Source organism: Neopelma chrysocephalum, unplaced genomic scaffold, assembly GCF_003984885.1.
Source record: "Neopelma chrysocephalum unplaced genomic scaffold, ASM398488v2 Primary Assembly neopelma1_60, whole genome shotgun sequence".
Lineage (NCBI taxonomy): Eukaryota > Metazoa > Chordata > Aves > Passeriformes > Pipridae > Neopelma > Neopelma chrysocephalum.
The window spans coordinates 17,403,771-17,431,527 of NW_020897715.1; the positions used below are offsets into that span (position 1 = coordinate 17,403,771).

General features: G+C 47.1%; 3 protein-coding genes and 1 pseudogene across 3 annotated transcripts; 2 read left to right on the top strand and 2 right to left on the bottom strand.

Moving 5' to 3' along the window:
• Positions 1–283: 283 nt before the first annotated feature.
• Positions 284–6,900, bottom strand: PHB2 (prohibitin 2). Its single transcript, XM_027681416.1, has 10 exons — positions 6,752–6,900; positions 6,590–6,674; positions 6,436–6,515; positions 5,841–6,025; positions 3,601–3,730; positions 3,022–3,125; positions 2,519–2,596; positions 1,902–1,978; positions 1,665–1,670; positions 284–849 (listed from the first exon to the last, which is right to left on the bottom strand). Exons 1-10 carry the CDS (start codon positions 6,876–6,878, stop codon positions 819–821), a joined length of 903 nt encoding a protein of 300 aa, XP_027537217.1. The 5' UTR covers positions 6,879–6,900; the 3' UTR covers positions 284–818.
• Positions 6,901–7,119: 219 nt separating this feature from the next.
• EMG1 (EMG1, N1-specific pseudouridine methyltransferase) lies at positions 7,120–12,200 on the top strand. Its single transcript, XM_027681417.1, has 6 exons — positions 7,120–7,273; positions 7,354–7,455; positions 8,469–8,610; positions 9,003–9,061; positions 10,898–11,047; positions 11,872–12,200. The coding sequence occupies exons 1-6, from the start codon at positions 7,136–7,138 to the stop codon at positions 11,983–11,985; spliced, it is 705 nt and encodes a 234-aa protein (XP_027537218.1). The 5' UTR covers positions 7,120–7,135; the 3' UTR covers positions 11,986–12,200.
• Positions 9,871–10,626, top strand: LOC113966381 (annotated as a pseudogene).
• A 316-nt stretch (positions 12,201–12,516) lies between the features above and the next one.
• LPCAT3 (lysophosphatidylcholine acyltransferase 3) lies at positions 12,517–27,000 on the bottom strand. The gene is made up of 13 exons (XM_027681408.1): positions 26,861–27,000; positions 18,187–18,294; positions 17,964–18,070; positions 17,717–17,810; positions 17,566–17,603; positions 16,331–16,509; positions 15,805–15,913; positions 15,033–15,119; positions 14,551–14,717; positions 13,815–13,962; positions 13,137–13,295; positions 12,893–13,019; positions 12,517–12,762 (listed from the first exon to the last, which is right to left on the bottom strand). Exons 1-12 carry the CDS (start codon positions 26,955–26,957, stop codon positions 12,903–12,905), a joined length of 1,410 nt encoding a protein of 469 aa, XP_027537209.1. The 5' UTR covers positions 26,958–27,000; the 3' UTR covers positions 12,517–12,762; positions 12,893–12,902.
• Between the last annotated feature and the right edge of the window lie 757 nt (positions 27,001–27,757).

The following is a 27,757-nucleotide window of genomic DNA, read 5'->3' on the forward strand; positions in this document are numbered from 1 at the left end:
TACATATATATGCTTCTGTGACCTGGAAAAGCAGGTAAACCTACACTCATCTCTAGCACTTACACTTGGCTAAGAAACCAGCCCTGGTGACCCACGCAGTTGTATGAGCATCCACACCTCCTCATTCTCCTCCCACCCTGTGATCAACCAGTGAACAAGAGCGTATTTCTCTTGTTCCTTTCCCTTCAACATCCTCATTCTGTTTTCAACCAAATAAAATCTCCATTCCACCTCCCCCTATGCAACATCTTTTTTCAGGCACTAAGCACACTTAGACACAATATAAATTTGTTTTTCTTTTAATTTTTACAAATGTTTGAAAGCATCACTGAGCAGGCAGTGATACAAATAGATTTTCCAGCAGTGACAGGCACCCAATGAATGGCATTTTCCTGAATTCAGTCCCAGGTTCTCTTGGGATCAAGAGTGAAACAAAATTTACTACAAAAAAAAGCCTGGTGCTGATGGCAGCAGAACTCCCTCACTTGACCAAAAAAGAATTCTGATATCCTACAGAAATCTAAAGATTAATGAAGATTAGAGGCAAATTACTATATCCACATGGGTTAATACCAGTCCCTTGTCTCCTCTCCAAACTTAACCAGTGGGGTGAAGAAGGAATTACAGCTGCCTACAGGCAAAGCCCATTCCTGTAACAGGAATCACCACAGATGGAGCAGGGGTACAGGGACCAAATCTGGCTACTGGATTAAAAACTTCAAAGTAAGGGCAAACAATGCTAGTGGAGGGAGTTCAAAGATCCTCACTCTTATCTTCTGCTGGTCAGCGACGCTGGTTCTAGGAGTCTTTAGCTTCTTTCATTTCTTTCCTTTGAGTAGGAGACTGTCACTGAAAGGGAGACAGACAGGAGTCATTAGTTAGAAAGCACAAGCAAAGCTGAACCAGCCCCTCACTATGGATTTTAGGGTGTGCGGTGTCACACCCAAAGGATCTGGACTTCCAAGTCCTTCCTACAGGTATTTTTTTTCAAAGCCCCTTAAGCCTTCTGGAATGAATAAGACAGAATCTGGTCAGAGGTGACAAAGAAGGATCTTCTCAGAGATCCCACAGAGAAGAAACCAGCTCTGGTTTCCCTTCTCGATTCTAAGAAATCTAAGCTTTCAGCTACATCTTACTTTAGCTCAGCTGGCACTGCCTTTTTCAGTAAACACTGGATAGATTAGGCAAAGCCACAAAATTCCTGCCAGCGCTGAAAGCAGGAAATGGAGATTTCTAGCATGGACTGGAAAGCTTTTGGAGAGTAATAAAAGCATCTTTCCTAGAGATCATTACCCCAAACTAACACAAATTCCTATGATCATCAGCCTGCCTTCTTACAGCCCTCTTTGCCACAAACACAGGATGTCCTGTAGATGTGTGATAGATCAGAGAACACTCCTCACTCCTGCCTTTGCTATGCAAGGTTCCTTATGGGACACACATGGAGCTCCAATTACTGAGTATCTCCTACTTGATGTAGATGTTTGTGTGGCCCCTGCAAGGAAAGCTTCAAGCTTCACATCACAAATGCGAAATGAGGTAGAGATGGAATAAACCTCCTGGGGCCAAAAAAGCCCAAGCCAGAAATATCCCAGGCACCAGGCAAAACAGCAACATCCTTGTTCCAAGTACTAACAAAATTACCAAAATATATAGAGCCTTACCTTCCTCTGTGTCAGCAGATGCAGTAAAGGGGTGGAAGGTGGGGAAAAAGAAAAACAAGAATAAGTTGATTAGATTTAACAAAAATCTCCATTTCCACAGTAAGAATGACTGCTCCCTACTTGGCTGTGTTCTCTGGCATCAGGCTCCTCTCAGAGGAAAGATCCTGAGGGAGCTCCAGAGAGGGGACCAGCTTCCCAGGTAGGGTGCAGACAAATCCAGCCATCCAGCCCCTTTACCTGGTGAAGCCCTCATCCTGCAGGTTCAGTACCAAGTTATCTGCTGTGAGATACACACGGTTTTGTGAGGCAGCAATCTGAAAGAGAAATCCATTACGGAGACGGCATAAGGGACTATAAATGCACATGGGGGAATAGCACTAGGAACCTATCTCCCCCTCCAGATACAGCACTCCTGTTTTATTCACTTAAAATCTTGGTTCAATCGATGCAATTCCCCAAAACAACTCTGTAACTTCCTGACTTCCATCCCAGAAGCCATCAGACTTTCCAGAAGAAGTGCTCATTCTGTCTCTGTCACAAAGACCTTTGATCCCACATTTATCTGTCCCCCCTTCTCAGCCTGCAGGGAACCAGGAGCTTTTGGTGGCTGCAGCTGAGTGTGGGTGATGGAATCTGATGTGGATCTGGCTTTATCATATGAAGAGCATGAACTCTTAGCCTCACATCTAATTGCAGATCATCTTAAGCTCTATCTGAGCAAAACCAGCTGGGCAGGAACAAAGACCAGGACAGGACAAATCACATTCGCCTTAAATTCATCACGTGGCCACTGGGCTGGGGGGACAGCACAAGGACAGCAAAGGACAAAGGGAATTTTGTGCACCAGTGCTCACCGTTTTTGAGATGTTTTGAGCAGCTCGGATCTTACGTAGCTTGATGTAGCCTGGATTCCTGCTGAGAGCTTCCCCAAGGTACAGAGGAACAAAGTTAAGGAAAACCTGCAAACAGAAGCTGCCTGCCCTCCAGGAATTCTTCCTAAGCCGTATTAAAAAACATCCTGAGGGCTAAAAAGAAATCTCTATCCCAATAACATGGGCCTTTGGGCAGGCATGTTTTTCCTTCCCCAAATCAAGAACATTATGGATTATGGTCCAACACAGCCAATAAAAATTAAACCTTATAGCAGGGAGTGAAGGCTCATGACCTTCTCTGCTCTGACCTGCAACCTCAGGTGAACCTCACTCCAGCCAAGCGGAGAAGTGGGGCAAAAAATAACAGTGACCTACTTGAAGCTTTCATCCGATCACAGTCTCCTGAGCGTGAGCTCAGTGTGATGGATTCTCAGGACTGTCAAGCTCAAAAGCCACATCCCACAAAATCTCCCGAAGCAGGATATCATCTTGGCAGCTGTCGCTTCCCCCTCAGCCTGAACTATCTTCTGCTTCTGCTCCTGCTTGGCCTTCTCCACCAGGAACTGGGCGCGCTGTGCCTCCTGCTGGGCTGCAGGGAGAAGGGACACACGCATTGGAACCACATCATGTCTTCTGAGCCATCAGAACCTGAGAGTGGAGGCCCAGGGGCTCTGCTTCCGAAAGAACCTACGGCATTCTGGGACCATATCCACAAGTACGAAACGTATTTGAGTGCAACTTACCTTAAGTAAAATCCACAGCATCCAGACCCTCCACATGTAATCCCCACAGGGAGAAACATATTCCCGGTCTGAAGAGGAACCCTAGCCTTGGGAACTCAGTCCCTCCGACAGTCTATCCTATCAGCTATGGCCCAAAGCTTTCTGATAATACTTATAAAGTAAACCTGTTCAGCTCCATTACTAAGGAGGCTGGGATTTGTAACTCTGTACCTGTACTGACACAAAAGCAGCAACACAGTAGCCCAAATTCCACCTCCTTTTTTAATAATTCAGTGAAAGGGAAAAGGCAATCCACCCTTTTCAGGCACAAATGGAACTCACCCACTTGCTTAGCCTCCACAGCTGCTGTGTATTCACGACTGAAACTAAGCTCTGTGATAGCCACATCATCCAGGATGAGGCTGAAATCCTTGGCTCTCTCTGTCAGTTCTCGCCTAATGAGCAGGGACACCTGAAACACAAATACAGCAAGAAGACTAGTACCAAGCACAGGGTGTTCCTGTGCACTCCAGAAGTGAAGGACAACTGCTCTTCACAGTGTGGGGGGAGACATTGCCTAAGCCCAGCTCCAAAACATAAACATCAATATTGCCTCTGAATAAAACTGCGTATCCATAGCTACACATCACATTTTCAAAACTACATTACAGCTTATTTATAGTCACTACTATGCAATTTACATTGCAGAAATAAAAAAACCTTGAAAGCATCTTTGGCTTTCACATCCTACCACATCTAGTTCCACAGTTCCCACACATTTTGGCAATAAGCATTTCCTTCTCCACCTTGAACCTGCCGCTGTTTGCAGGCTGTCTTCTCGTAATTGTATTCCAACAGGGAAAAAAAGTGACCACACAATTTGTTACTTCTCTATTGTGGCTACTCCACTCTTTTTAGCCACTTTGGATGGGTGTTGCTGCAAGATATTTTGATTTATTACACATTTAACTTGCCAGCACCTTTTTCAGGCAGGCTGACAAGTCCTCCACTAAATATTGACTTAAACAGAAACTATTGCTACAGTATCACATGCTTGGCAGGTCTAGCATTTGCTTTTACTTTTGCTGCAGCTGTTTCTGAGCAGAACTCGAAAATAATGACACAAACCTTCACTGTGTGAACTGCGAGTGCCTAACTGCATAAAGATACTTAATTTTCTCCTGATTATCAACCCCTGCAATACACATCATTTCACAGTAACAAACAGTAGTAAGGGTACGTTCAAAGAAGGCAAATCCAATTCAGTTTGTTCAAAAGTTTCAGAGATCATAGAATTATTCTTCTCTAAGATCACAGATGCTTAACAGCCTTTGCTTCCAATAAACCTGAACTCCTCACAGATACTCTTTGCTGTCACATAATTTCCACTCATTCTTTCCACACATGAGGATGAACAAATCCCCCCAGTGCACACCATGTGGAGGAGCACAAAACCCTGAAGTCCCTGCTATGGGTCAGTTCTCATAACAAAACCTGGACACTTAGTTCCTATCTTCGCTTCTTTTGTCATGGATCAGAAACTACCTAAGAGATGCTTTGTACTTCAGCTGACAACTTTTCCTTTTTAGCAGTCTACTGATCCTGCAGGATCTCCTGTACAGCCTTTGAAAAGAAAAGCAGCACCTCCTCTCTCTCTCAGCTGCCATAGGTGATGAGCACTCTCAGAATCCCTGGCAATCAAATTACCACAACACAAACTTTCAGACACAGGCATTTTTAAGCTAAATATTTCTATTATTTAGCAACACCCCTCCCTCCAGATGACCCTCTAATCTTTTTCTAATCAGTGTGTGCAGGGGGGGTTACAAGAGGATGGATCCAGGCTCTTCTTGGTGGTGCCAATCAATAGCACAAGAGCAATGGGCAAAAAGTGATGCACAGGAAGTTCCACCTGAACATGAAGAAGAACTTCTTTACTGTGAAGGTGACCACACACTGGAACAGGTTGCCCAGAGAGGCTGTGGAGTCTCCCTCACTGGAGATATTCCAGAACCACCTAGACACAATCCTGTGCCATGGATGAAGCAAGATGACCCTGCTTGGGCAGGGAGGTTGGACCAGATGAATCACTGTGGTCCCTTCCAACCTGGCACATTCTGGGATTCTACACAGAAGTACTTGCTACCCTTCTGTAGCATCCATCACTGACAGGTTAGTGCTTTAACTGCTCCTCCCCTTCATTTTTCAGACCCTTCAAAACTGTTTAACTTGCTCTGACAGACATTCTGAGACCCATAAAGAGCCAGGTAATTTTTTTTCAAAGCCAGTTCTACTGTGAACTGTGATGTAAATCAGCTCTCCCTCCCCCACCTCTCCCACTGCGGTACAGTTTTGTCCTCATGTACCAATAGGTCCAATCTTCTTCAGAAGCCAATGATACAACCTTAGTATTTGCATTGGAATCAAGCTGCAAGCAGGGCACAGCACCATGCTCTTTCCACTTGGATGCATCACCCACTAGCCCAAGACATTTCTCCTTTACCTGTTACAACACTCCCCACATCCACAGTTCAGCAGTTTCTTTGTGACCTGAGTGCAAGCCTGCCCCAGGCAGGGCTCACCTGTGCTCTCTGTGTGATGAGCTGGGAGGCGTTGAACTTGGCCACAACGCTCTTGAGCACCTCATTGACGATGGAGGGCAGGACCCGCTCCTCATAGTCCAGCCCCAGGCGCTGGTACATGCTGGGCAGCTCAGCCGCGTTGGGGCGCGTCAGCACCCGCAGGGAGATGTTCACCATCTGCAGGTCTGAGAGAGAGGAGAAGAGGAAAGGTGAGGGGCCTACAGGGAAACCAGACAGCAGCCTTTCATTAGGGACTGTAGTGATAGGACAAGGACTAATGGGTAGGAATTGAAAAAGGAGGAATTTAGGCTGGACGTTAGGAAGGAATTCTTTATGGGAGGTTGGTGAGACACTGGCACAGGTTGCCCAGGGAGATCGTAGGTGCCCCATCCCTACCAGTGTTCAAAGCCAGGATGGATAAGGCCTTTGAGCAAACTGGTCTAGTGGAAGGTGCCCCTGCCACGGGCAGGAACTAGACAGGACTTTCAGATCCATTCCAACCCTCTATCATCGCTTGATTCCATGAAGGGGACATGCGCTGCGGCAGGACTCCCGTCCCCTCCCTCCCTCCAGCCTCGTGGCCTCTCTCTCTCACCTTTGGAGCCGGTGGGGGAGGAGATTTTTCGCGGGCGCGCTCGGATGTCGTAGATGATGGGATACTGGAACCAGGGGATCCTGCGGGAGGCGGAGAGGCGTTATGGGCGCGGGCACCCGCGGGGCCAGGGAGGGAGCGGGGGGCCGTGCCCTACCTGAAGTGCAGCCCCTCGGCCAGGATGGTGTCCTGCTGCACGCCGCCGATGCGGTTGAAGAAGATGGCGCGCTGGCCGCCCTCCACTGCGAGGAGAGAGCGGGGGCTCGGTCAGCGCGGGCGACGGGCGCGGGGGGCACAGGGGGGCGGGGTGGGCACTCACCGATGAACACGGACTCGCGCACGCCGTAGGCCAGGGCGCCGGCGCCCAGCAGCAGCTTCAGCGCGGTGCCGACGCCGCGGGGCCCGGCCGGCAGCCGCCCCGCCAGGTCCTTCAGGTTCTGCGCCATGGCCGCGCCGCCGCCGCCCCCGCCGGGAAGGACACCGGAAGGAGCCACCGCCGCCGCGTTCCGGCGAGAAACCGCGGCGCCGGGAGCGCCGCCACCGCCCCCTCCCGCCCCCGGCGCCCGCCTTCCGGCACGGCGGGCGAGCGCTCCGGAAGCGGGTCCGGCCGGAGCCAGATAGAGGGTGCTCCCCGGGCGCCATCTTGGGTGGCCGCGGCGGACGGGGCGGGGCCAGGGCGGGGCCGGCGGGGCGGAGTGGCAAAATGGCGGCGCCCAAGCGGCCACGTGGGGACGCTCAGGGGGGTGAGAAGGATGAAGGGCTCCCGCTGGAAGCGAAGCGGCCCCGCGGGCAGCGGCGGCTCCTGGTGGTGCTGGAGGGGGCGAGTCTGGAGACTGTGAAGGTGCGGGCGGCGAGGGGGTGCGGCCGAGCCACGGGCGCCCTCGTCCCTCGCTGCCCAACTTGTCCGTGCTTTGGCCGTAGGTGGGGAAGACGTTCGAGCTGCTCAACTGCGACAAGCACAAGGCGCTGCTGCTGCGTATCGGCCGGGACCCCGGGGAGGTGCGGCCCGACATCACCCACCAGGTACTCGCTGAGCGCGGCAGCGTCTGTGCCGTCGGGGCAGCCCTGCAGGCGGCCTGGGGACATCGCTCCTCGGGGCTGCGGGCCTGCTTGTGCTGCCGAACAGGCTGTATTTTTTTAAAAAGGAGTCTGTGCAGCAGCGGGGAAAAACGTTGACTTAATCAGCAAGCAGAGAGATTTAATCCGTGAAACAGATAGCATTTAATAAGTAAGCTCTAAGTGATGTCCATGTGTTAGGAAAACAAATTTTAGGGCTTGACGTGCTTCAGTGATCTCGGACCTGGTGGGGGAAGTTAATATAGCTCGGGGAGAAGGATGTACCACTGATAATGGGCAGAATTTACTGGCGACAAGGGCATTTGGCAGGACTCGCAAGATAAGGAAGAAACTAATAAAACCAGCTCAATAGTTTTGTTGAAATCAGCTCTGAGTGACTAGAAGGTAATTCTGCCATGGAGATCTGCGACCACCGACCTAGAGACCACTGACCCAACAGAAGACAGAAACTGAGTATGGGGACTAATTGGCATGAGAAGTGGGAGAATAATTAACCAATAGAAACTAGAATACCGCGTAATAAGAGAACTATGTAACTTGTAGCCAATGAACACTAATTCCGTTGTTTGCTAAAATGTATAAATAGTTAAAAGTTTTGATAACTGGCACACATGTTGGGTGGAGGAGTGCCCCATGTGCCTCAGCACTGAATAATGTCTGCTTTCTAACCTAGTAAATGGGTTGGAGGGTTTATTTCCTGGTTTTCAGTGACACTTGTGCCCTTGGAACCCAGGGGGCGAGTTTGGCCTCTTGTGTCGTGCTTGTTTGTGGCTTTTGGGTTTAGTCACCGTTTGGGTCTGGGCTTGTTTTCTTAGCATTACAGTAGAACTCCAGTAGTCAGATGAACTTTCAGCCTTAACATCTGTCCCTTCTGCACTCATGGGAGCTAACCCTCAATTTACCCAAGAATCCTTTCTTGTGCCTTTCTGTTTCCACTTCCATGTGTTTTTCACTTTCAGAGTCTCCTGATGCTCATGGACAGCCCCCTGAATCGGGCTGGTCTCCTGCAGGTTTATATCCATACCCAGAAGAACGTTCTAATTGAAGTCAATCCCCAAACCAGAATCCCAAGAACTTTTGATCGGTTCTGCGGTCTTATGGGTAAGTGATTCAAAATTTATACCAGCTACAGAATAATGCAGGAAGCTGGCTAGGAGAGGAAGAACTTTGGGAAAAGTCAAAAAGTGGCACCAACCTTAAAACATGAAACTCAGAAAAAAAGCAGAGAAATAAAACCATTCCTCTGTGATGTTCCAGGGTGCATACTCCAACTGTGTGTTCCTTAGCGAAGTGCTGAGTGCCTGCAGGAGACTGTGCTACCAGCAAAATAACTTGCTGCTCAGTACTTCTTAAGACTGCTTCAGGCAGTGCTGGGAAGTCTAAAGGTAGACTTCTTGTGTACCTCAGCTCTGAACTGCAGGCAGAGCATGGGATTCCTCCAGCAAAAGAACTGTCAGCTTAAGTAATTTTCTTCTCTTGTTTTCTCTTGTCAGTTCAGCTGCTGCATAAGCTCAGTGTTCGAGCAGCTGATGGGCCTCAGAAGCTGCTGAAGGTAAGCATTCTTTAACTGTTCACAGCTAATGTTGCGACACTCTAGCTCTGCATCCTACAGCGATTTAGGAGGGATTTTTGGGGAGGTTTTTTGGTTGGTGTCCTGTTTGCAGAGAGGGGATGGAACTTAGAGGTGTGTGGGCATAGTCACTATTCCATACCACCCCGTCATTGCATGGGGCTGGCATCTGCTGTGGGAGCTGCTGCAGGAAAGGAACCCCAAACACTGCTGTCCTTGGAGCTGAGTGATCTGTTTCCTTGTGAAAACCTGACTGCCATGGCTAGGTACTGACATGGATAAACTGCAGGGACGAAGGTCTTGTTATGATATCGGATTCCTTGGATGGAGAATTACCTTTGTTGCTGCAAACACCAGAGAAGCAGCAGCCTAAGGAAGGTGGTGATGATAATAATGTCGTCATCTTGGCAGAGAATGCTTTGCCCCAGCCAGCACATCTCCCTGAGGAAACGGGTCAGCAGGCAAGGATAGACAACAAGCAGCCAGGCTTGGCCTTCCTCGCTCAGTGCTCTCTCAAACTTGGCTCAAGTATTATGCCAGAACAAGGTGCTGCTGCGCTCCTCATCAGAGACAGAAGCAAGATTTCCAGGTGAGGAAGGAATATACTGAACAATATATTGAAGAACTGCTGTGACTTAAATGTACTTTCTACATCCAGATTACCCAAAAAAGGTAGAGTGGTCTTAGATCCCAGCGGCATCCTGCTTGCTAGCCAAGATGAGGCAAAGGTGCCTAAAGTGGATTACTTCAACTTTTCCAAACTCATGACCCCTGGTACCCATCTCGGCAAGCTCCAGTTGCGCCTGTTCCTGGAGGAGAAGGGGGACTAAGGACCCGCTGGCATGGCCAGCGCTGAGGACCTGCCGTGTCCAGCAGCCCGTGAGGAGGAGGAGGTGGTGCAAGTACTGACTCTGCCCCTGCAGGCTCACCACGCCATGGATAACATGGAAGAGTTTGTGCACAAGGTTTGGGAATGGCAGTGGCTCATACAATGTGCTGCCTGACTGGCTCAAGGCTAAAAGTTACCTCCTGCATGGAGAGAGGCCCCCTATGCCCTCCTTCCACACCTGCTTCAAGAGCATCTTCCAGATACACACTGAAGCTGGCAACATCTGGACACACCTGCTGGGATTTGTTCTGTTCCTCTGCCTGGGGATCCTGACCATGTTGCTGCCCAATGTGTACTTCATGGCTCCTCTCCAGGAGAAGGTGGTGTTCAGGATATTTTTCCTAGAAGCAGTGCTCTGCCTCAGCTTATCCTGGATTTTCAACACTGTCTACAGTCACTCAGAGAAGGTCTCACAGACCTTTTTGAAGTCAGATTATTCAGGAATTGCAGTGCTGATCACAGGGAGCTTCACCCTGCGGCTCTACTACTTGTCTACTGCTCCCCTCAGCCAAGACTCACCTACCCCTCCATTATCTGTGTCTTCGGCATTTCTGCTGTCATCATGGCCTCAAGCAAAGGCAAACCCATCTATGGGATTGCTTTTGCTCAAGGACCTGGGTGCAACTGGGGAGTAATGCAGAGGAACAGGGAAACATGACGTGTACCTCAAGGGGATTTGATTTTTGAGTAAGAACAGTCTGTAATGTTGAATTGTGTATGTAATATTGGTTGCTGAATGACACTGTCATATGTTACATCATAACTACTGTGGACAATGAGGATGAACTGTTCCAGTTGCACTAGTTGTGAGCTCCTAGTGCAGCTTGCAAACAGCTAACAACAGCTGTTTGTTGTTTGTTTGAAACAAACAATGGACCTAGCTATGTGGCCTTACCTCTATATCCCTGTGAACTTTCTGCTTTCTGTAGGTGATTAAGAATCCAGTCAGTGACCATCTGCCCGTGGGCTGTATGAAGATTGGTACCTCCTTTGCGGCGTCAAAGGTGACAGATCTGCGTGAGCTGGTTCCTGCAGCGGAGCCAGTTGCCATTGTAGTGGGAGCTTTTGCCCACGGTTCGGTAAGTGTGTGTATCCCTTATTTGGAGTTGTAAAGACCTTTATCAGCATAGATTTCAGTCTTGTTCTGAGTATGGAGCTCTTATCTGCCCCTTTTTTCAGCTTGGTTTCCCCCCTGCCCAGCCCCCCATTTTCCCTCCAGACAGGCTTGTCAAAAAAGGCCCAATACTGCAACACTTGGGACTGTTCTCCCTCTCAAGAGAGGGCATTAGTGAGTGCTAACAGTTGTCCTGCTGGAGAAATACTGTGCCTCCCCAATTAATGGAATCACAGAATTGCTGGGGTTGGAAGGGACCTCTGGAGATCATCTAGACCAACCCCGCCTGCCAAGGCAGGGTCACCTAGAGCAGGTTACACAGGAGCATGTTCAGTTGGGTTTTGAATGTCTCCAGAGAGGGAGACTCCACAATCTCCCTGGGCAGCCTGTTCCAGTGCTGTGCCACCCTCAATGTAAAGAAATTCTTCCTCATGTTGAGGTGGAACTTCCTGTGTTTTAGTTTATGGCCATTACCCCTTGTCCTGTCGCTGGGCACCTCTTAAAAGAGTCTGGCACCATCCCCTTGGTACCCACCTTTGAGATATTTATATGCATTTATGAGATACCCTCTGAGTCTTCTCTTCTCTAGACTAAACAGGCCCAGCTCCCACAGTCTCTCCTCATAATAGAGATGCTCCAGACCCCTAATCATCTTTGTGGCCCTCCACTAGACCCTGTCCAGTAGCTCCTTCTCTTTCTTGTACTAATGGAGATAGATGGGGCTCAAGGAAAACTTGCAGCTTGATGGGGTTTTTTTCTATTTTTTTTTTAATCCCTCTTTTCTCTCAGGTCAATGTTGACTATACAGAAAAGATGGTCTCCATCAGCAACTATCCCCTCTCTGCTGCCCTGACGTGTGCTAAAATTACTACTGCCTTTGAGGAAGTCTGGGGAGTAGTATGAGATGCTGCTGCTACTGCTGTCATGGTGGACTTCTGTACAGTGACTCCACGTTCCAGAAAGGCTCTCTTACTTAGATGTGGACCTGGTGCAACTTTCTGCTCTTGGAAAGGAAAAGGCTTCAACTTTGTCCTTGTAGCTTCTGGAGCACTGAGACTTTAAACGGACTGCCCCACTGACCCTTTTTCCTCCTATTAAATGTATCTTTTGATTTAAAAGTGCTTGTGAATTTTACTTTCTCATGCTTTATACGTGGGCAGGCCGGATCCCTTTATAGCAGGGACTTGGCCCAAATTTGTCGTGGAACCGAAATTCTTAGCTGTGCCCTGCTCACCCTGGTGTCACTCAGTCCCGCAGAATCACCTTGCTCGGTGGCATGTGACAGTTCACACTCCCACACCAAGGCACCCAAGAGGAAAGGAGCTGAAGCTGATGTGAAAAAGACCAGGAGCAATTTTTATCTTAGATGACAAACGTAGAAAAGTCAGAAGGTGGCTCCAATCCAACGCAGCACCTGCCGTAAGTGTGGTACAATCATCTGGTATCAGCGGAGAGACACGAGTGTCGGCCGCAGGGCGGCAGAGATAAGGCAACGGACAGAAGGTTGAGGGTCTCAAGGAGGCTTACTCAGATCTCCTCCTTCCAGGTCTCTGACCCTGTGCTTTCTCCTTCCCCCTCCTCGCATTGAAAAAAGTCATACTTCAACACAGCAAACTTGGCAGGTGATGCTTTGCTTCCGGAGTGTTAAATCAACTCCTACAAATGCACAGGTGGTACAATCTGAAAAAGAGAGGTGCTATATTTATTTTGGTTGATTTTATGTTTGTCTTTTGCCTTGGGCTGTAACACTGCTGCCCCACTTCACCTCCTAGTCCAAGCACAGGATTCTGTCAACCCAGCGCAACCTTACCTTTTGGCTGTTATTCTGCTCTTTTTAGCTTTTCTTTTCGTGGCACAATTAATCTGCGAATGTAAGGCAACACCAACAGTAAGGTGAAGAACAACACGTGGCCAAAGAAATAAACAGACCTGTACACCTGTAAAGACAAGGAGAGGATTGAGGATCAGCAAGGAGCTTTGATCCAAGAACATATGAGAGGGGATGGAGGGAAAAGGGTTACCACAGGGGTCCTCTGTTTGTAGCTACTAAATACCTTCATCCATTTGTCCCAGGTGAAAAGGCAAAATGGCACCAGAGAGTAACCCATAAACATCCAGTGATTAGTCTGCTGCAGCACATAGAAGATGGGCCGCAAGAGAGTGACGGAGGCCAAAGTGCTTAGGGGAGGACTGTCCCGAACAAGGTTTATGAACTATTTGAAAGAAAAAAAACAGAATTCTCATCAGTTCGATGTCCTGTGGCTGTATATGCAGGCTTTGGGGCCAAAGTTCTCTATCCAGCTGTGCAAAATGAATTTTTAGTAAGTAAAGAAGTAGCTAAATACCTCATCTGGCCAAAGTTTTAATTAAGGAAATAAATTTTAGTAAGGAATACTGTTCTCTCAGTACTGGGAAATTAGCAGAGGCATTCAGTTCATGTACTTGTGCTCCAATCTTTTCCAGCTGCCAAGTACTTCAGCTGCCCTCTGTTCATATGCCAAGTTCTCCAGTTTTCTTCCCGTCAGCTTCTGCAATATATTTACGGTTTGCCCACGCAGAAGCCAGCAACCTACTGAACTCTTTAAGAACAAAACCCTATCATGTTTGAAAATCAATTCCAAAGCAAGCAGCTATTTTTCATATTTAATCCAAGTAAAGCCTTCACAGTTTCCAGACTCAGGGGGAAGGACTGGTGCAGGCCACCCCATTCTGGTAAGTCGTACAAAGCATACCTGTCTTTCAACGATGACTATCAGCAACTCCATTTGAAAGCACACCAGGTAGCCAGAGTGCAGCCCATGCCAAATGGCCAGGAAGAACAGGGCCAGTGCCTGTGACAGCAGTTTGTTACCCAGGAACTTCAGACGCTTGAAGATGTAGCTAGATCAGAAAAGAAACAAAGTGCTTCCAGGTTATTGTCTGTCCCTCCCTGTTCGTGTCAGAGGCAGGGCCCAGGGAACCATATGCCTTTGCACACTATGTGGTGACAGAAATCAGCAAGTTTAGAGAAAAATGCACATCAGAACAGTCTTAAAGAAATCCCAGCTATAAGGGGGAGAAGAGGTTCATTATGTACAATTTAGTTGCGTCCCAGCACATGCTGAACCAAAACCCAGTTGAATTTGGCAAAGGAGCATCAAGAGTCATGATGCAGGAACCAGCTGTGAGAGCAGTTCTGAGGCTGGCTGAGCAGGCAGGCAGCTCAAGGGCTTGCTGTAGTTCTGTTCTAGTCTCTGCTGCCATCAACTGCTTGCCTTTATTAATAAACTCCCCCTCCAGGTGAATTAAAAGATCTCTCTAACCCAGTAACCCAATAACCTGTTTCTAATGGCACAGCAGCAAAATGCGGAAGAAAGTGCAAGAAACTGGCAGATTCTTCCTCTAATGCTCCCGCTCAGCTGAGGATCTTGGTTCTGTCAACATAGGTGTCACCAACACATTATAGAAGGGGAATTTTGTCCTGCTCACCGGGCTACCCAAGCATTGGTGTTGATGTTGAAAGAAGCAATGGTCCCTGTGAACAAAGGTGTTGTCTCATACAGCCAGACCTTCATGTTGGCACAGGCATTCCACAAAGGCTTTCCATTCTGGTCCTTCCCATTGTACCCCAGACCAACAAGGATGCAGACACCTTCCTATCAAAAAATACACAAGTAAGATAAGAGGAAAATATTGCCCTTTTTTTGTTGGAAAGGCAGAGCTGAGAAAGCTCTGACTCTCACTGTGTTGAGTGGAGAGCACCACTGCCGATGGAACAAATGGATTAAAAACTGCCTGCTTTTTAGTTATCTAGTCTTTGCTAACTTGGAGCAAGCTGAATTGACTTGTACTGATCTCCAGATATTTGAATTTCTTCTATTAAGTGCTAAGTCCAAAAGCATACTAAGTAGCTGCAAGGGTGTGACCTTTATTCATTCGTCTTTTGCCTCTGGAACAACATGTAGACTCACCGTAACAAGCCAGCAAGTTACGTATTTGTAGAGTATAATTTTGCCCCAGATCAATATGTAACCACAACGGAACCAGAAAGGCTTCTCCTGCAGAGACAAAAGCAAAACAGAATAAAAATAAAAACCAGAGTTGAGTGGCCGTAACGGGACAAGGTAGATGAGATCTCATCACTGTCTTTTGTTTTTATCTGATGTATGTTTTGAGACTGCTGTACAGAGTAGGCTGCCAGGCTTATGCAAACTTACACATCATTCTCCTTCCTTTGGTAATATGTAGCTGTACTGAAATAGCTACAGTTTGGGAAGACTCTGGGATTAGCATAATCATTGTGAAATTTACACTCTCATTTATTCACATTGACACAGAAATGCTGATAATCTGCAAGTAGGAATCATTTGTTAGGAGTTTTCTAAGCACCTCAAAGATTCTGATGAGCCTTGCAAGTTACTCTAGTGAAGTTCTTTGCATGTAATTGTTATTAGGAGGGTGATTAAAAGATCATAAAATACATAGGTTTCCAAAACAGCAGTAGCATCTAAGATTAATTATCTATTTGTAAAAGTTTTCATTTGGTTCGGTTCCCCACAACACATTCCTGTTCTGCATCAAATGGAATCCACCAGATTGGCAGTAAAGCCAAATCAATTGTGGAAAGGCTTATCGCTAGTTGCTGAATTACTTTTAAATTGAGGGAAAGCTAAAAAAAAAAGTTTAAAAATTAACAAATTCCACTCTTGTGCCCACATCCCACACAACCAAGTGAATACATACCATATACTCATCTGAGATGAGGTATTCATCAAAGACGTACAGACTTGATAAGGTATAGGTTACTAGAAATACAAGACCCAAACTCAGGCGCTTGAGAGCAGGCACAAAACTGAGAAAGAAAAATACGAAGGTCAAAGAAATGCCTTGGAAAGAGACCATCAAATCCATAATTTTAAAAACAGAGGTGGAGGAGGTGGGGGAACAGCAATAGGGGGGTACCACATTCCACTGCAGCAGCTGCCTCCATTTGGAAGCTGGGATGCAAATATTAAAAGTTTGGAACCGGGTCTGTACTAAAGACGTCAAATAACTGTTGACATTCATGCCCTGGAACAATGCTGGGACATTAAGTGGAGAGTTACAAGCAACTTTTGAAAGACTGCCTTGTCTTATAAATCACTTTTGGTCACAGTACTCCCATGTCCAGGCAAGAAGGCAGTTTGCTGCAGGGAACATAGAGGATTCAGTGGAGGATTCAGCATTCTAGGATCGCAGGAAGGTGAGAAGCCAAGTCGCTTTGTATTACCTATTGGGTCTCTGGCCTGGGACGTCAGTCATCTCACCCCTTGCCAATTTCTGATAGTCTGTCATGGAGAATTGAGGCCCAACCATGAAGGCACCATAGAAATAGGAGAATCCTGAGACCTCCAGGAAGGTAGGAACTCCCCGGACAGCAAATCGCCGCTGCTCAGGGGTCAGGAACTCCTGCACCAAAGGGAGTGGCATTAACATCATCCCAGGGAATTCATACTAGCTCTGGATGTTATGTTCTCAGCCTGCCTCCTTACTGGTCTCAGTTCTTGCTCTCCAGGTACACAGAACTTAGACTTTGTATTTCTCATCCATTCCTCTCCCAAGCCCTCTCTATCCCCTCTCCCTCTAAACAGCAACAAGATCCAATGGTTGAGATGAGTTGCACAGATCTCTATTCCCAAATAAGCTCAAAACATGGAAGGGATCTATTGATATCATCCCTGTCACCACAGTAGGCATAGCAAAAGGACTGTATCTGACTTATTCCAGTCCCTGACTGCAGTTGCATGTACTCTCAAGACCTTATCATACTACAATTCCTACTTCTTGATGCAAGAATTCATCGTCTTTAAATACTTGAAACTTCAGCTTGGGAAATTTCAGCTTGACCTTGTTTTCTTGCAGTCAGCAGTGATTCCATGGATGCTAAAGACTAGGTCATGCCTCAAACACAAGGTGGGGGATCAAGACACTTGAAGTAGGATTAAGAGACTGTAGGAAGTGCAGTGCCCTCTCCCACACACTGTACTGCGCAACTTCTGTCACTGTTTTATCTGCTCTAAAAAGAGGGCCCTAACAAATGGTAAAGGGCAACTGTTCACAAGGGTATGCTAAAACTAAACAAAGAAAAGGAAGATGGGAACTGAGACCCAGTACTGATGGTGTGCAAGTTCAAAGTGCACTACCCACAAGACACAGAGCATCAGGGATTGGGAATCTAACGCAACACATTTGGGGGAAAGAGGTGGTGGGGAATTTGGAAGGGAGCAGAGTAATATTCTGACATAATTGAAACAACTTTTGTCCATCTCTAATCACTACTGTCTCTGTTCCAAATTGTTTCTTTCCACTCCAGAATTCAGTGCCTTCAGACACTGAAGAGGCTCCCCTCTCAGCTATGGCTTTTATCAAATAATGCAGCCTGCTAACTCACATCCTTTGAACTTCATTTTCTGACCTCTAGCTCACTGGAACAGAATGGAATGATGGAGAAATGGTCTTACTCACCAGATCTTTTCCTCCATCATAGTAATCGATGGCCAGACCTAGAGGTGAGAAACAGTTATTTGAATCCCTGGGATGGACTGAATAAGCAAGTCCTCTCTTCCCTGAAGCACGGCTTGCAGAGTGCAAGAGACAGAAGAGAGGTGTCACTCACCAATTAACTTAAGTGTCAAGACACAATGTGGCATTGTCCACTTGATGTCATAATGTTCTGTGGCTGTGAAGTAGTATCCAGCCATAAGGTATGTCTGAAAGAAACCATTGTTTGGGTTATTCAAACTAATTCCTCCAGCTGGTTTTGATCTGCCTCCACTTTTCCACCCACAGTTGCTACTAGGAAGTGCAAAACTGAACAGAGGGCTCTCTTCTACAAACCGATGGAGTAAGAAAGGGAGTTTTACCATCTGAAAGAAGAACGTGGTGAAGACGGCAGTGATTGTGCGACCCATTAGTCTCAGTATGAGGAACTGGATTAGGACACATATCAGGGAATGAAAAAACTGCATCCCTGTGGGACAGGAAAAGAGAGAGAGAGAGATAAGAAGTAGAAATTACATTTACAGGTTCTCCTAAACTGCAGCTCGCCCTGGGCCAGGCAGCTCTCTTTTCCCAAACCCATCTTACCAAAATTGAAGTAAGCAATTGAGAGTCCTGTGAACACATTGTAGAGATGAATGAGGTAGGCCTCCTTCTGGAAGAGGAAATAGCGCTGGAACAAGGCAAAAGGATATCCTGAGTAGAGAAGAAAGGAAAAAAAACCCAAAGGAAGAGTTAATAAGTTTAGACAAGTATTGGTAATGATCCAAACTACAGCTTTCTTGAACATGTTACTAGGAACATGTACTTTACATGGATACATTATCAACAAAGATCATGGTGTTAATTCCCGACACAGTATTTCCATCTTGGGAGACAGATGCCAGATAAATTACTCTGTATAGAAGAAAATAACAGGAACACAATCATATCAAAATTGACATTGAAGTGCAAGAAATTACAGGATTACAGTTTCTGGCCTCATTCAATACAGATGAATAATGCTTAAATACATGAATCAGACTTTAGTCTCTGATTTATTTCCAAATTCTGCAACAAAAACATTGAACATAGCAAGAAGCTAGATTAAAAAAAAAAGGGGGGAGGGAGGAACTTTATGGTTAATACCATTACAATGTGCTGAAAAATTCAATCCCGCTCCCACCTCAATGAGTTCTTTCAGCTTTAATTTTGGAATTCCTCAAGTGACCTCCAGTAAGATAGATACTCTTGCTTTTCTAACTCTGCAACTTCAGATTTGCATCTGATTTGTGAACTATTGAGCACACATCTGTAACTAAAATCCACTGGTACTATGCATGTAGTATTTTTGGAAAGAAAAAATCAGTCAGAAGCATATCATATGGAGCAGCTAAGATAAGTGGAAGGAGTTTTTTCCTTGCATTTTCTGTGTATTAACTCCTAGCCTAAATTAAGAATGCCTCCAGATTATTCATGTGAGGCTCAAGTGAGAAGCAAACATTTGTAAAACACTCTGGTAGTACGGTGAGAAGTGTCACACAGAACACCATGAGTCAACTAAATTCTGTTGTCTAGGTGAGTTCACATAGCATGCAATAAACATTGCCACTCATTAGGCAATAAATATGTTATGTTTTAATACACAGTGACACAGGAAGAGTTGCCCATCTCATGGGTACATGAAGCCCATTCACGCAATTAGTGTTTCTAAAAGCACATGCACAAGGAGCTGAATTGGGATACCAGAAGCCACCTTAATTCTGGCATTGTATTGCTTTGCTTTGCAAGATTGTGTTCTTTTGTCCTGCTTAAAAATAAACAAAAGAAAAAGGAAATTCATCACGTACCACAATACTGGCATCCATGCTACTTATTATCCTAGCTGAAATCTGTAGCAGTGGATAGATCTCTTATACTTCCTCTAATGGAGTACTAGGAGCAGGAGATAGTCATGTTTTATATGGAGCAGTAATAAAAGGTGACGAAATGCACATTCTGCCGAGAAGTGTATGATGGATGGAAGGTTTCCAATAAGCGAGGCCAAATCTAGTCACTGCTGTGAGAGGAAATGAGAAACTCTGTCATGCTATGTAAAATATATGTCTGGCAGTCTGTCAGTGGAGCCATTTTAAGGTCCTCTCCGTCCCCAAAAATCCCTTCGGAGGGAGCCCCAGGGTTTGGGACTCCCTTCTAGGTCCCAGATGGCAGCATGCTCTACTGAGTCCAGATGTGTACCTGCTGCTTCTTGAAACCGAACTGCTACTCTCCATTTCCTCAGCCTCTTGCCACCCCTCTTTCGGTCTTCCCTGCCTCCTTGTTGCTGTTCCTTCCTCCTTTTGTGTCCCACACCGCAGGCTGCTTTCTCAGGCTGAGCAGCCAGCCAGCCCCACATACCACGGCCCTTCACTCGCAGAGCCTGGCAACCTCCCTCCTGCACACCCAGCCTGCTCTTCCCTTCCACAACAGCGGCTCCAAGCTCCCCTACAAAATGTCTTACCCAAACCATCCTCTCCCTGCGTGGTCCCCTATGATTTTTACACAGCATTCTTTTTGTTCACTAACATGGCCTTCTGTCCCATTTCCCCCATTGCTGCCCTGAACACCAGCTGACGGGGAAAGAGGGCATTGGCAAAGGGAGTTCACCATATGGGCTCTCTAGGGACACAGGAGTAGATAAAAGAATTAGAGCAATTCACATAATCAAAAAAAAAAAAAGAAAGTTGTGTTTTCTACCAGCCTTTTACTCAGGAACATGCAGGCGGGGATACTTTGTTCATGTGCCAATTTTCCTGCTGAAGTTTAATAAACACAGGAACAATTGGCTTTGAGAAATGGAAAGTGGTAAAAAAATGTAAAGTGTTACTATCAGATTAGATCAAAAGTTTACTGTGGAAAACGTTTCCCCCTTTTGAACAAGGGGAGAAAAATCAGATTACAATTACAGGCAAAGCACAATTTCTTGCTGTTTGTTGACATGGATGGTCTTAAAACTACATTTTCAAGGCTGTCCCACTCTCTCAAAAATCAGTAATATCTTGCAAAAAAGTCCATTTTCATGAGAATTTTTTTCTCTAGATTTCTCTGTAGACAGAATTAAAGTATGACTGAATACTATAATGTACTGCAAATTTCTAAAAGCCAGAAATTTTATCTCTTTTCTCCCATGCCCATCTAGAGTTCCTACTCTTTGAGAGAGCTGTCTCACTTGTCAGGTATACTCCTTTTTAGCTCAACACAGCAGATCACATCATGGTTTGGCTAATGATGCTCTGAAGGGAAAAGAACCCTGGCAAACAGAGAGCTACTAATATGCACAGCATATATGTTTTTATAAAGCCACAAACAAATCCTGGTCTTGCACTACATGGGTACTGTTCCAGTTCAAAAGTCACAACATCAGCACAAATTCTTCTGATATCCAGAGTAACTTATTAGTACTCTGGACTGCAACTTACCTACAGTTCTGCTGCATGAGATAATTTTCTCAGTTTTACAACTGGGCCAGTTCCACGCTGCAGATATAAACTTTAACCCCCAAATGGCAGTGGATACTGAATGTCAATGGTCATTCTGCTGTGGCCTGTGCCCTTCTGAACACTCATAAACTCTCTATTAAATAACAAGCAACTTCTACTGATAACAACAGCAGTACTCCTGCCCCACTACTGTGTTCCTGAAGCACAGCAGTTTTTGGAGTTATTTTGGAGTTGGCTGTCACCTTTGGATATGCCAGCAGCAGGACGCTGTGCTGCTTTGCTTCTGCCATTCAGTGCAACAGGACAAGAGTCCCTGGTCCTTGCTGCCAAGAGATCCTGCACAGCAGCTCCCACTCTGCCAACCTCCTCTTTCACAACTCCCTCAGGCAGAGTAGGCTGTAATACTCCTGGAGAAAACAGAAGGGAACCCCTGATCCCAAGTAATTCTTCTTCTCTACCCACCATGGAGTTGGAAAACAGTCTGCACACAGAGAGTTGGATTTTGCTTCTAGACAGACTTTTTATAGAAGGAAATAAGCAATTGATATAAAAGGGGCAAATTAGACACGATTGCTGCTAATGATAAATCCCTCCTTTTTTTTTTTTTTTTCAAACTTCACAGCAACAAGAGGATGATCTCTGCTTAAGAGAACCCCTGTGCTGAAAAGAAAGGACAAAGTCAGCTTTTTGGCCACAGCTATCTGGGAGAGTAATGGGCCACTGCACATCGCTCAAGTTGTCCACAGATACAAGAATCTAACTGAGCAAAAGAAGTAAATGATCGAGAAGGTGGATTAGGCAGTATAAAAGTTCTACTAATACCAAGCAAAAATAGTGCCATCTTCTTGAGTGGGTGATTAAGATGCCTGTCTTTTTCCAGATATAAAGCTACAAATAAGAATACTAGAAACATTCTTTTCATCTCTGCTCTCTTTATTTCCCCTTTTATATGCATTAGCTCTATTTCATCTTCAAGAGAGTAGATCTGACTATTTTTCCCCTTCTCCTTTGCTGATCAGTTAACTCCTCCTTAGTTAACATCCAGCAGGTCAATTGCCTTTATTTTCTTGTAAAAATGCTAAAACTAAAAGGAAGGGGACAACTGGAAAAAACAGTGGTAAAATACCAGCCTTACCTAATATTTTGACTTCAAAGGTATTCCCTTCTTCTGTCTCTAATACTGCAAAAGTGCCACACCTTGTTTAACACTGGGTGCATAAACATGAGTATTTTAATTCAACTCAGGACTGCACTTTCAAAGTCCACTTACGATGCTTTAGTTTGCGTAGAAGAATTGTCTCAAAGCATGTGAACAGGGCTCTCTTTAGATGAAACTAAACTGAAAACACACTCCAGCGGGTGCTTAGTCCGTATGACCAGACTGAAGCAAATGGAAAGTAAATGCTCAAAACCCACAGACAAGTCTGCTCTACAGATCTCCTCCTACTGTACCACTTTGCTAATGTAGACATGGGCAGTGTGTAGCATTACACACCTCCCTGAACAAGATGTATTTGAAGTTAGGAGTTTAAACAAGGCAGCACATGAGTGCTCTGTGACAGGGCTGGTTTTAGACCCTGTGACAGGGGAGTGCTGCCTCTTACAGGTTCTCCCATCTCTTACCCATCAAAACCAGTTGTTTGCCTTCCCTGCAGTAAGGTTCTTGCCTGTCCGACTAGCTGGGGACTCGGTTTGGGATAAGTCAACAGCTCTGGGTGACCACAGTGAGAATTTCACTTAGCTTAAAAATCTTCAGGATGCAGAGAGCAGGAAGAAGCAGAGGACGTAAAAATAATGATGAGAGGTAGAAGAGTAGCAGACAACTGGCAAGCAAAGCAATAGGTTTCTGGCACCTATTGAGTAGGAATGTGTTAATTTCTGCAGGTCCCTGATATGTGTATGGATGAGGGAACACTTCCCCAGTGCTTTTCCTGGCATGTCTGGGCAAATCAGCAGGGTCAGTTCTGGCTCAGGGGTGTAAACAGCATGTTGGCCCCCCTCCACATTGTGCAGCAGGACATGCCAGGTAGCTTGCAAGCCACTGTGTAATATTATGATCAGATAAATAGCTGTAATTCTTTGGGATCATACAGCCATGCAAGAAATGAGATCAACATAAAGTCTTAAATACAAAGTGCCACAGGGCCCCCTGCATCCTGGCTTATGCTTTGAGTGGTGACAGCAGGAAAGAAATCTGTCCCCTCTCATGTGAGGACAGGAGCAGCAGCACAGAAACCCCATTCTCTCCTTCACACTATTAAAGGGCTCCTTTTTCCTTTTTCCTCCAAGGTGCTAGGACAGCACTGGTTCAGACCTCTTATTCCAGAAACTGGAAAGTAACTCTGTAGGGACAGAGCTGAGACCACTGGGGTCTTTGATGCTGACAAAAAGACAGAGTTTCTCCTGTGGGAACAGTGGGCCCTGGACCTGCTGAAGAATGCAAGGCAGAGTACATCTCTCAAAGACGCTTTCATATCATTGACAGACATTAGTGTACTGACACATCACACTTTTTTTATTGGCAGGGTCCAGAACTACGCTTCAGGTCTTACTGCTGTTGATAAAGCAGCCAAATTGCAGACTAATTTCTTCAAAGGCTGTTTACGCAAATTTTTACATATGGGAAGTCTGCAGTAAGTTTTTAATCTTGTACAATCTGAGTAAAGGACTCTATTCTAGTTGTATTCTTTGCTTCAAAATTGCAGCATATATAAATGTGTCTCTGATTTAGCTGTGACTAAAACCCCCATAATTTGCTCAGCAATGTGCCATTACTTGTTCACTAAAACATTGTGGTGCCCTTTAGGACTACTCCAATTTTAGTTCTTGGATGCTCTTCCTTCCTCCTTTCTCATTCTCTCCTTCTCCCCTTTATTTAATTTTTTTCAGTCGTGACAGAATGTTAACAGTTTTATACAATCTCTTTATTTCAGATCATGACTTAGTAAACATACTTATTCTGAATCAAGAGAGTCCATTCAGACTTTTTTTCAACAATAATTCAGCTTTCTCCAAAAATTAATGTAAGAAGTTGCAAAGTCCCTTGTGATTCTTCCTCTTTCTCAGAAAACTATTTTTACCAGTTTTGGTGATCTTCTGAACAGTGAAACCCTAGAAACTGTTGTCACAGTAAAACTGCACAGTGTAGATGGGAAACTGCATCACAGAGCAAGAAAAAGAAACAACTTTTCAGTCCATCTTTGGAACAGAGATCTTTGAACATCTTTGGAACCAAGCTTTGTCCTTATGGTCTTGTTCTGAAATAATTCAGCAGTATTAGCTGCAGCCAAAAAATTAGTTTTCTTCCTGAATCTGTGCAAACACCTGAAATGGAGAAAGTGAAGGAAAAGCCATACTTTGTCTGTCCTAACGCCACTTCCAGCTCTCAGAAATGCCTTTCATTTACACCCCATGCCATCCTATGAAGTGGTCATCAGTGCTAGCTGCACTACCAATGAGCTTAAGGCTTTCCATCACATTAAATGGATTGTAAACTAAGCTGCAATTAAATGAACATTTCTTTGTGCTGGGCTAAGGAACTCTTCTTACTCTCCTCTCATGTTGCTCTGGAGTACTGTTTGGCCTGTCCTTTTAATGTAATGGTATAATGCTTTACCACCCATCCATTAAGCAGGAAAGCTGAAGTCAATCCCCTCTGCCTGAGTGGTTCAACCTACACGACCTGCAAGAGTGCCAAACTACAGGCAAGACTATTTTGCATGCCCTGAAGCCTTCTGTCTGAAGTTATGCCTTCCATTGCATGTAATTAAGAGATACTGAGCTAGGGAGAAAGGACACGGAAAGGCAGGTCTAGCCTCCTGGTTTAGTAAATACATTTTAGTATGCAGGGGAGAGATGTGAATGGTTTCCTAGTCCCTGATCTCCAGACTTTATTACAAATTACAAAAATCCACTGGGACCATGCAAAATAGATAGTAGCCTACCTCAGGAACAGCACTGTGCTGTCTCAGCGGCTTAGTGTCAATGCTGTACGTGGAACATTTGTAACAACACACACAGATCTCATGCTTCCTCAATCTACCGACTGCAGCAGGCAGCTCTTCTTATCTTTTTAGGAGAAGAACTATCTGCTGTTCATTTCAAAGAACTGGTTTTGCTCACCCATAAGACACCGAGCAAGAAACAGCCTTCCAATGTAGTGTTCTAGCTTATTATTAGTAAGAAGCAAGAAGGAACTCAGAGAGTAAGATCCAGGTGGGAATATTCTGCAGAGGTATCTCTCTACTGTAGCTATCTGCCTCCACACAAGCTTTCTAGGACCTTTTCTGCATAAGCACCTGTTAGACTGGTCCCTTGGTTAATTCAGTTGACTAACCTCGTAGTGAACTATCTGCTTTTTCTGGTTTAGGTTTCTGCCAAGCAAGCAAATTCAATCAGATTGCAATTAAAGTATCAGAGACAGACGCGGGAGAAAGGAAAGCAGGACTTTCTCTGTTCAGCTGTGGAGAGCTGCTAGACTAACTCATGCTGACTTGTGCACATGTCTTGTATATGTTACCTATTAATCAATTTTTTTTCTTCTAGAAGAAGTTTGGTTTAACTAACTTCTATGTGGAGTTCAAAATGATAATCAGTTCAGCCTCCTATATCTACCCTTAATGTGAGGAATGTTTTGGTTCAGCTTGATCTTGCACATCATAAACTAAATCAGGCAGAAATAAGTCTGGTGCAGACCACAGTTACAAAGTGACACAGTTTTTCTTGCTTGCATCTTTTCTTAAAAATTATACTTCTAGTTAGCCAAAGCAACTTTATTTTGACAGATCACACAGAAGCAGCTGCATCACTTCAAACATATTTTCAGGTTCAGCGGAAAGCTTGTATTTCCTTTCTGCTATAGATGACTACACCCCCAAATGCTTTCACAACCTGAAGTTTCACTGAGCATCTGCAGAGATGTACGCAGATAGCGTGTATACATACACTTGAATTAATGTTTTGGGAGTCATAACCTCCCCCTCAATGGCTAGCTCACATCATAACGCTAGCCCTGCCTTACCCATTTCACACGGGACTTAAGTATCTCATGTTTACATAAGCGCAGGCAGTGTGTGTTTTGCAACATGCTTCGCGTCGCAGGTGGAGCGCAGGACATCATCCCAGTTCTCCCGGCCACTGCGCTGGCAGGCTCTGCTCACCCTACCTGGCAGTGCCCGTGATGACACGCCACTCCCTCAGTGCCATCACTGCTGCAGACACCAGCGATATCTCTGGGCCGCGATCGCCCTGCACTCGGACAGGGCAACACCTGGGAGAGGCTGCGGGGATTCCCGAGCGGACACACGCTCGCGGGGTGCGGGATGTACACGGGGCCTCGGGGCACTCTCACAGAGCCAGCGAGACAATCGCTAACAAAGTTCCTGTGCCCGGGATACGGGCCCCAAGAGGGGTCTTCCGCTGGCACCCCGCGCTCCTCCCTGCCCCACTCCTACAGGCGGTCTGACAGAACCGCGCCCCGACTTCCCGCGGAGAAACCGGGCGGAGTCCCCTCTCCGCCGGGACGGCTGGGGGCTCATCCCGGGCGGCTGCTGCGGGGCACGTCCCGCGTTCCCCGGGCGGGCGGTGCCGGTAGCGGCGGGGGCTCGCCCGCCGGCTCGCCGCGCACACGTGGCCTGGTGCGGCGACGCGAGCACAGGTGCGGCTCCGCGCCGGCGGGGCGATGTCCGGCCCCGGCCGCCGCGCAGCGTGGCACAGTGGTTGAGTGGCGGGGTCGCCCGTGCCCACGGCGAGCGCGGAGCCCCGCCCGGGGCGTCAGCCCTGTTTCCCCCCCCGCCCTGTCTTACCCATGAGGATGGACAGGATGAGGCGCAGCGCCTGCTCCGACGAGCCCAGCGTCTCGGCCAGGCGTGCCAGGCTCCAGCCGGCCGCCGCCACCGCCATGTTCACCGCCGGCCACCCCGCCGGCCGCTCGCGCCCCGAACCCGGCAGCTGCACCAGCCAGCGCGGCCCCCGCACCGCGCACCGCCCCCAGCCCGCCCATTGGCTGCGCTGCGCCCGGCCCCGCCCCGCCGCGCCGGCGATTGGACCGTCGGTGGCAGCGGGGCCGGGCCCCAGCGCACTAAGGCAAAGGTTACCCGCGGGTGGGCGGGGCCGCGGTCCGGCCCCGCCGGCCAATGATTGGTGGAAGTACGGCCGGGGGCGGGGCGCGAGAGGGGCGGGCGGGGCGGGGCGGGCGTGTGGGGCGGGGCTCGGCTCCCCATTGGCTGCGGCGGGACAGGAGAGCGGCGGGGCGGGGTCGGGGTTATTCGCGGACACGAGGCGCGAGCGGAGGGCGGGAGAGCGCGCGGGGAGGGCGGGAGAGCGGGGTGGTGTCGTAGGCCTGGGTCTGCGTTCTGGCTTTGGCCTTGACCTCAGCCATGGCCTCGGCCGCAGCCCCAGCCCTGCTCTTAGCCTCAGCTTCGGCCTTAGCTTCGGCGTGCGGCACTGCTTGAGCTTCCCCAGTGCTGCCAGGTCCACCACCCCATTTGTCCCCAGAGGACAGATCCCTGGTGCTTGGATCTTGTGCTCTTGTGGCCCAGAGGGATCCGCTTCCTGTACCGGCATTATGGCAACACCTGTTCCTTGCCCTGTCCCTGTAGCACCTGACTGAGTGTGCCACAGTGCCAGGCACAGTTTCAGTGGTTCCCAGTGACAGGACGAGGAGCAATGGCCACAAACCAAAACACAGGAAGTTTCACCTC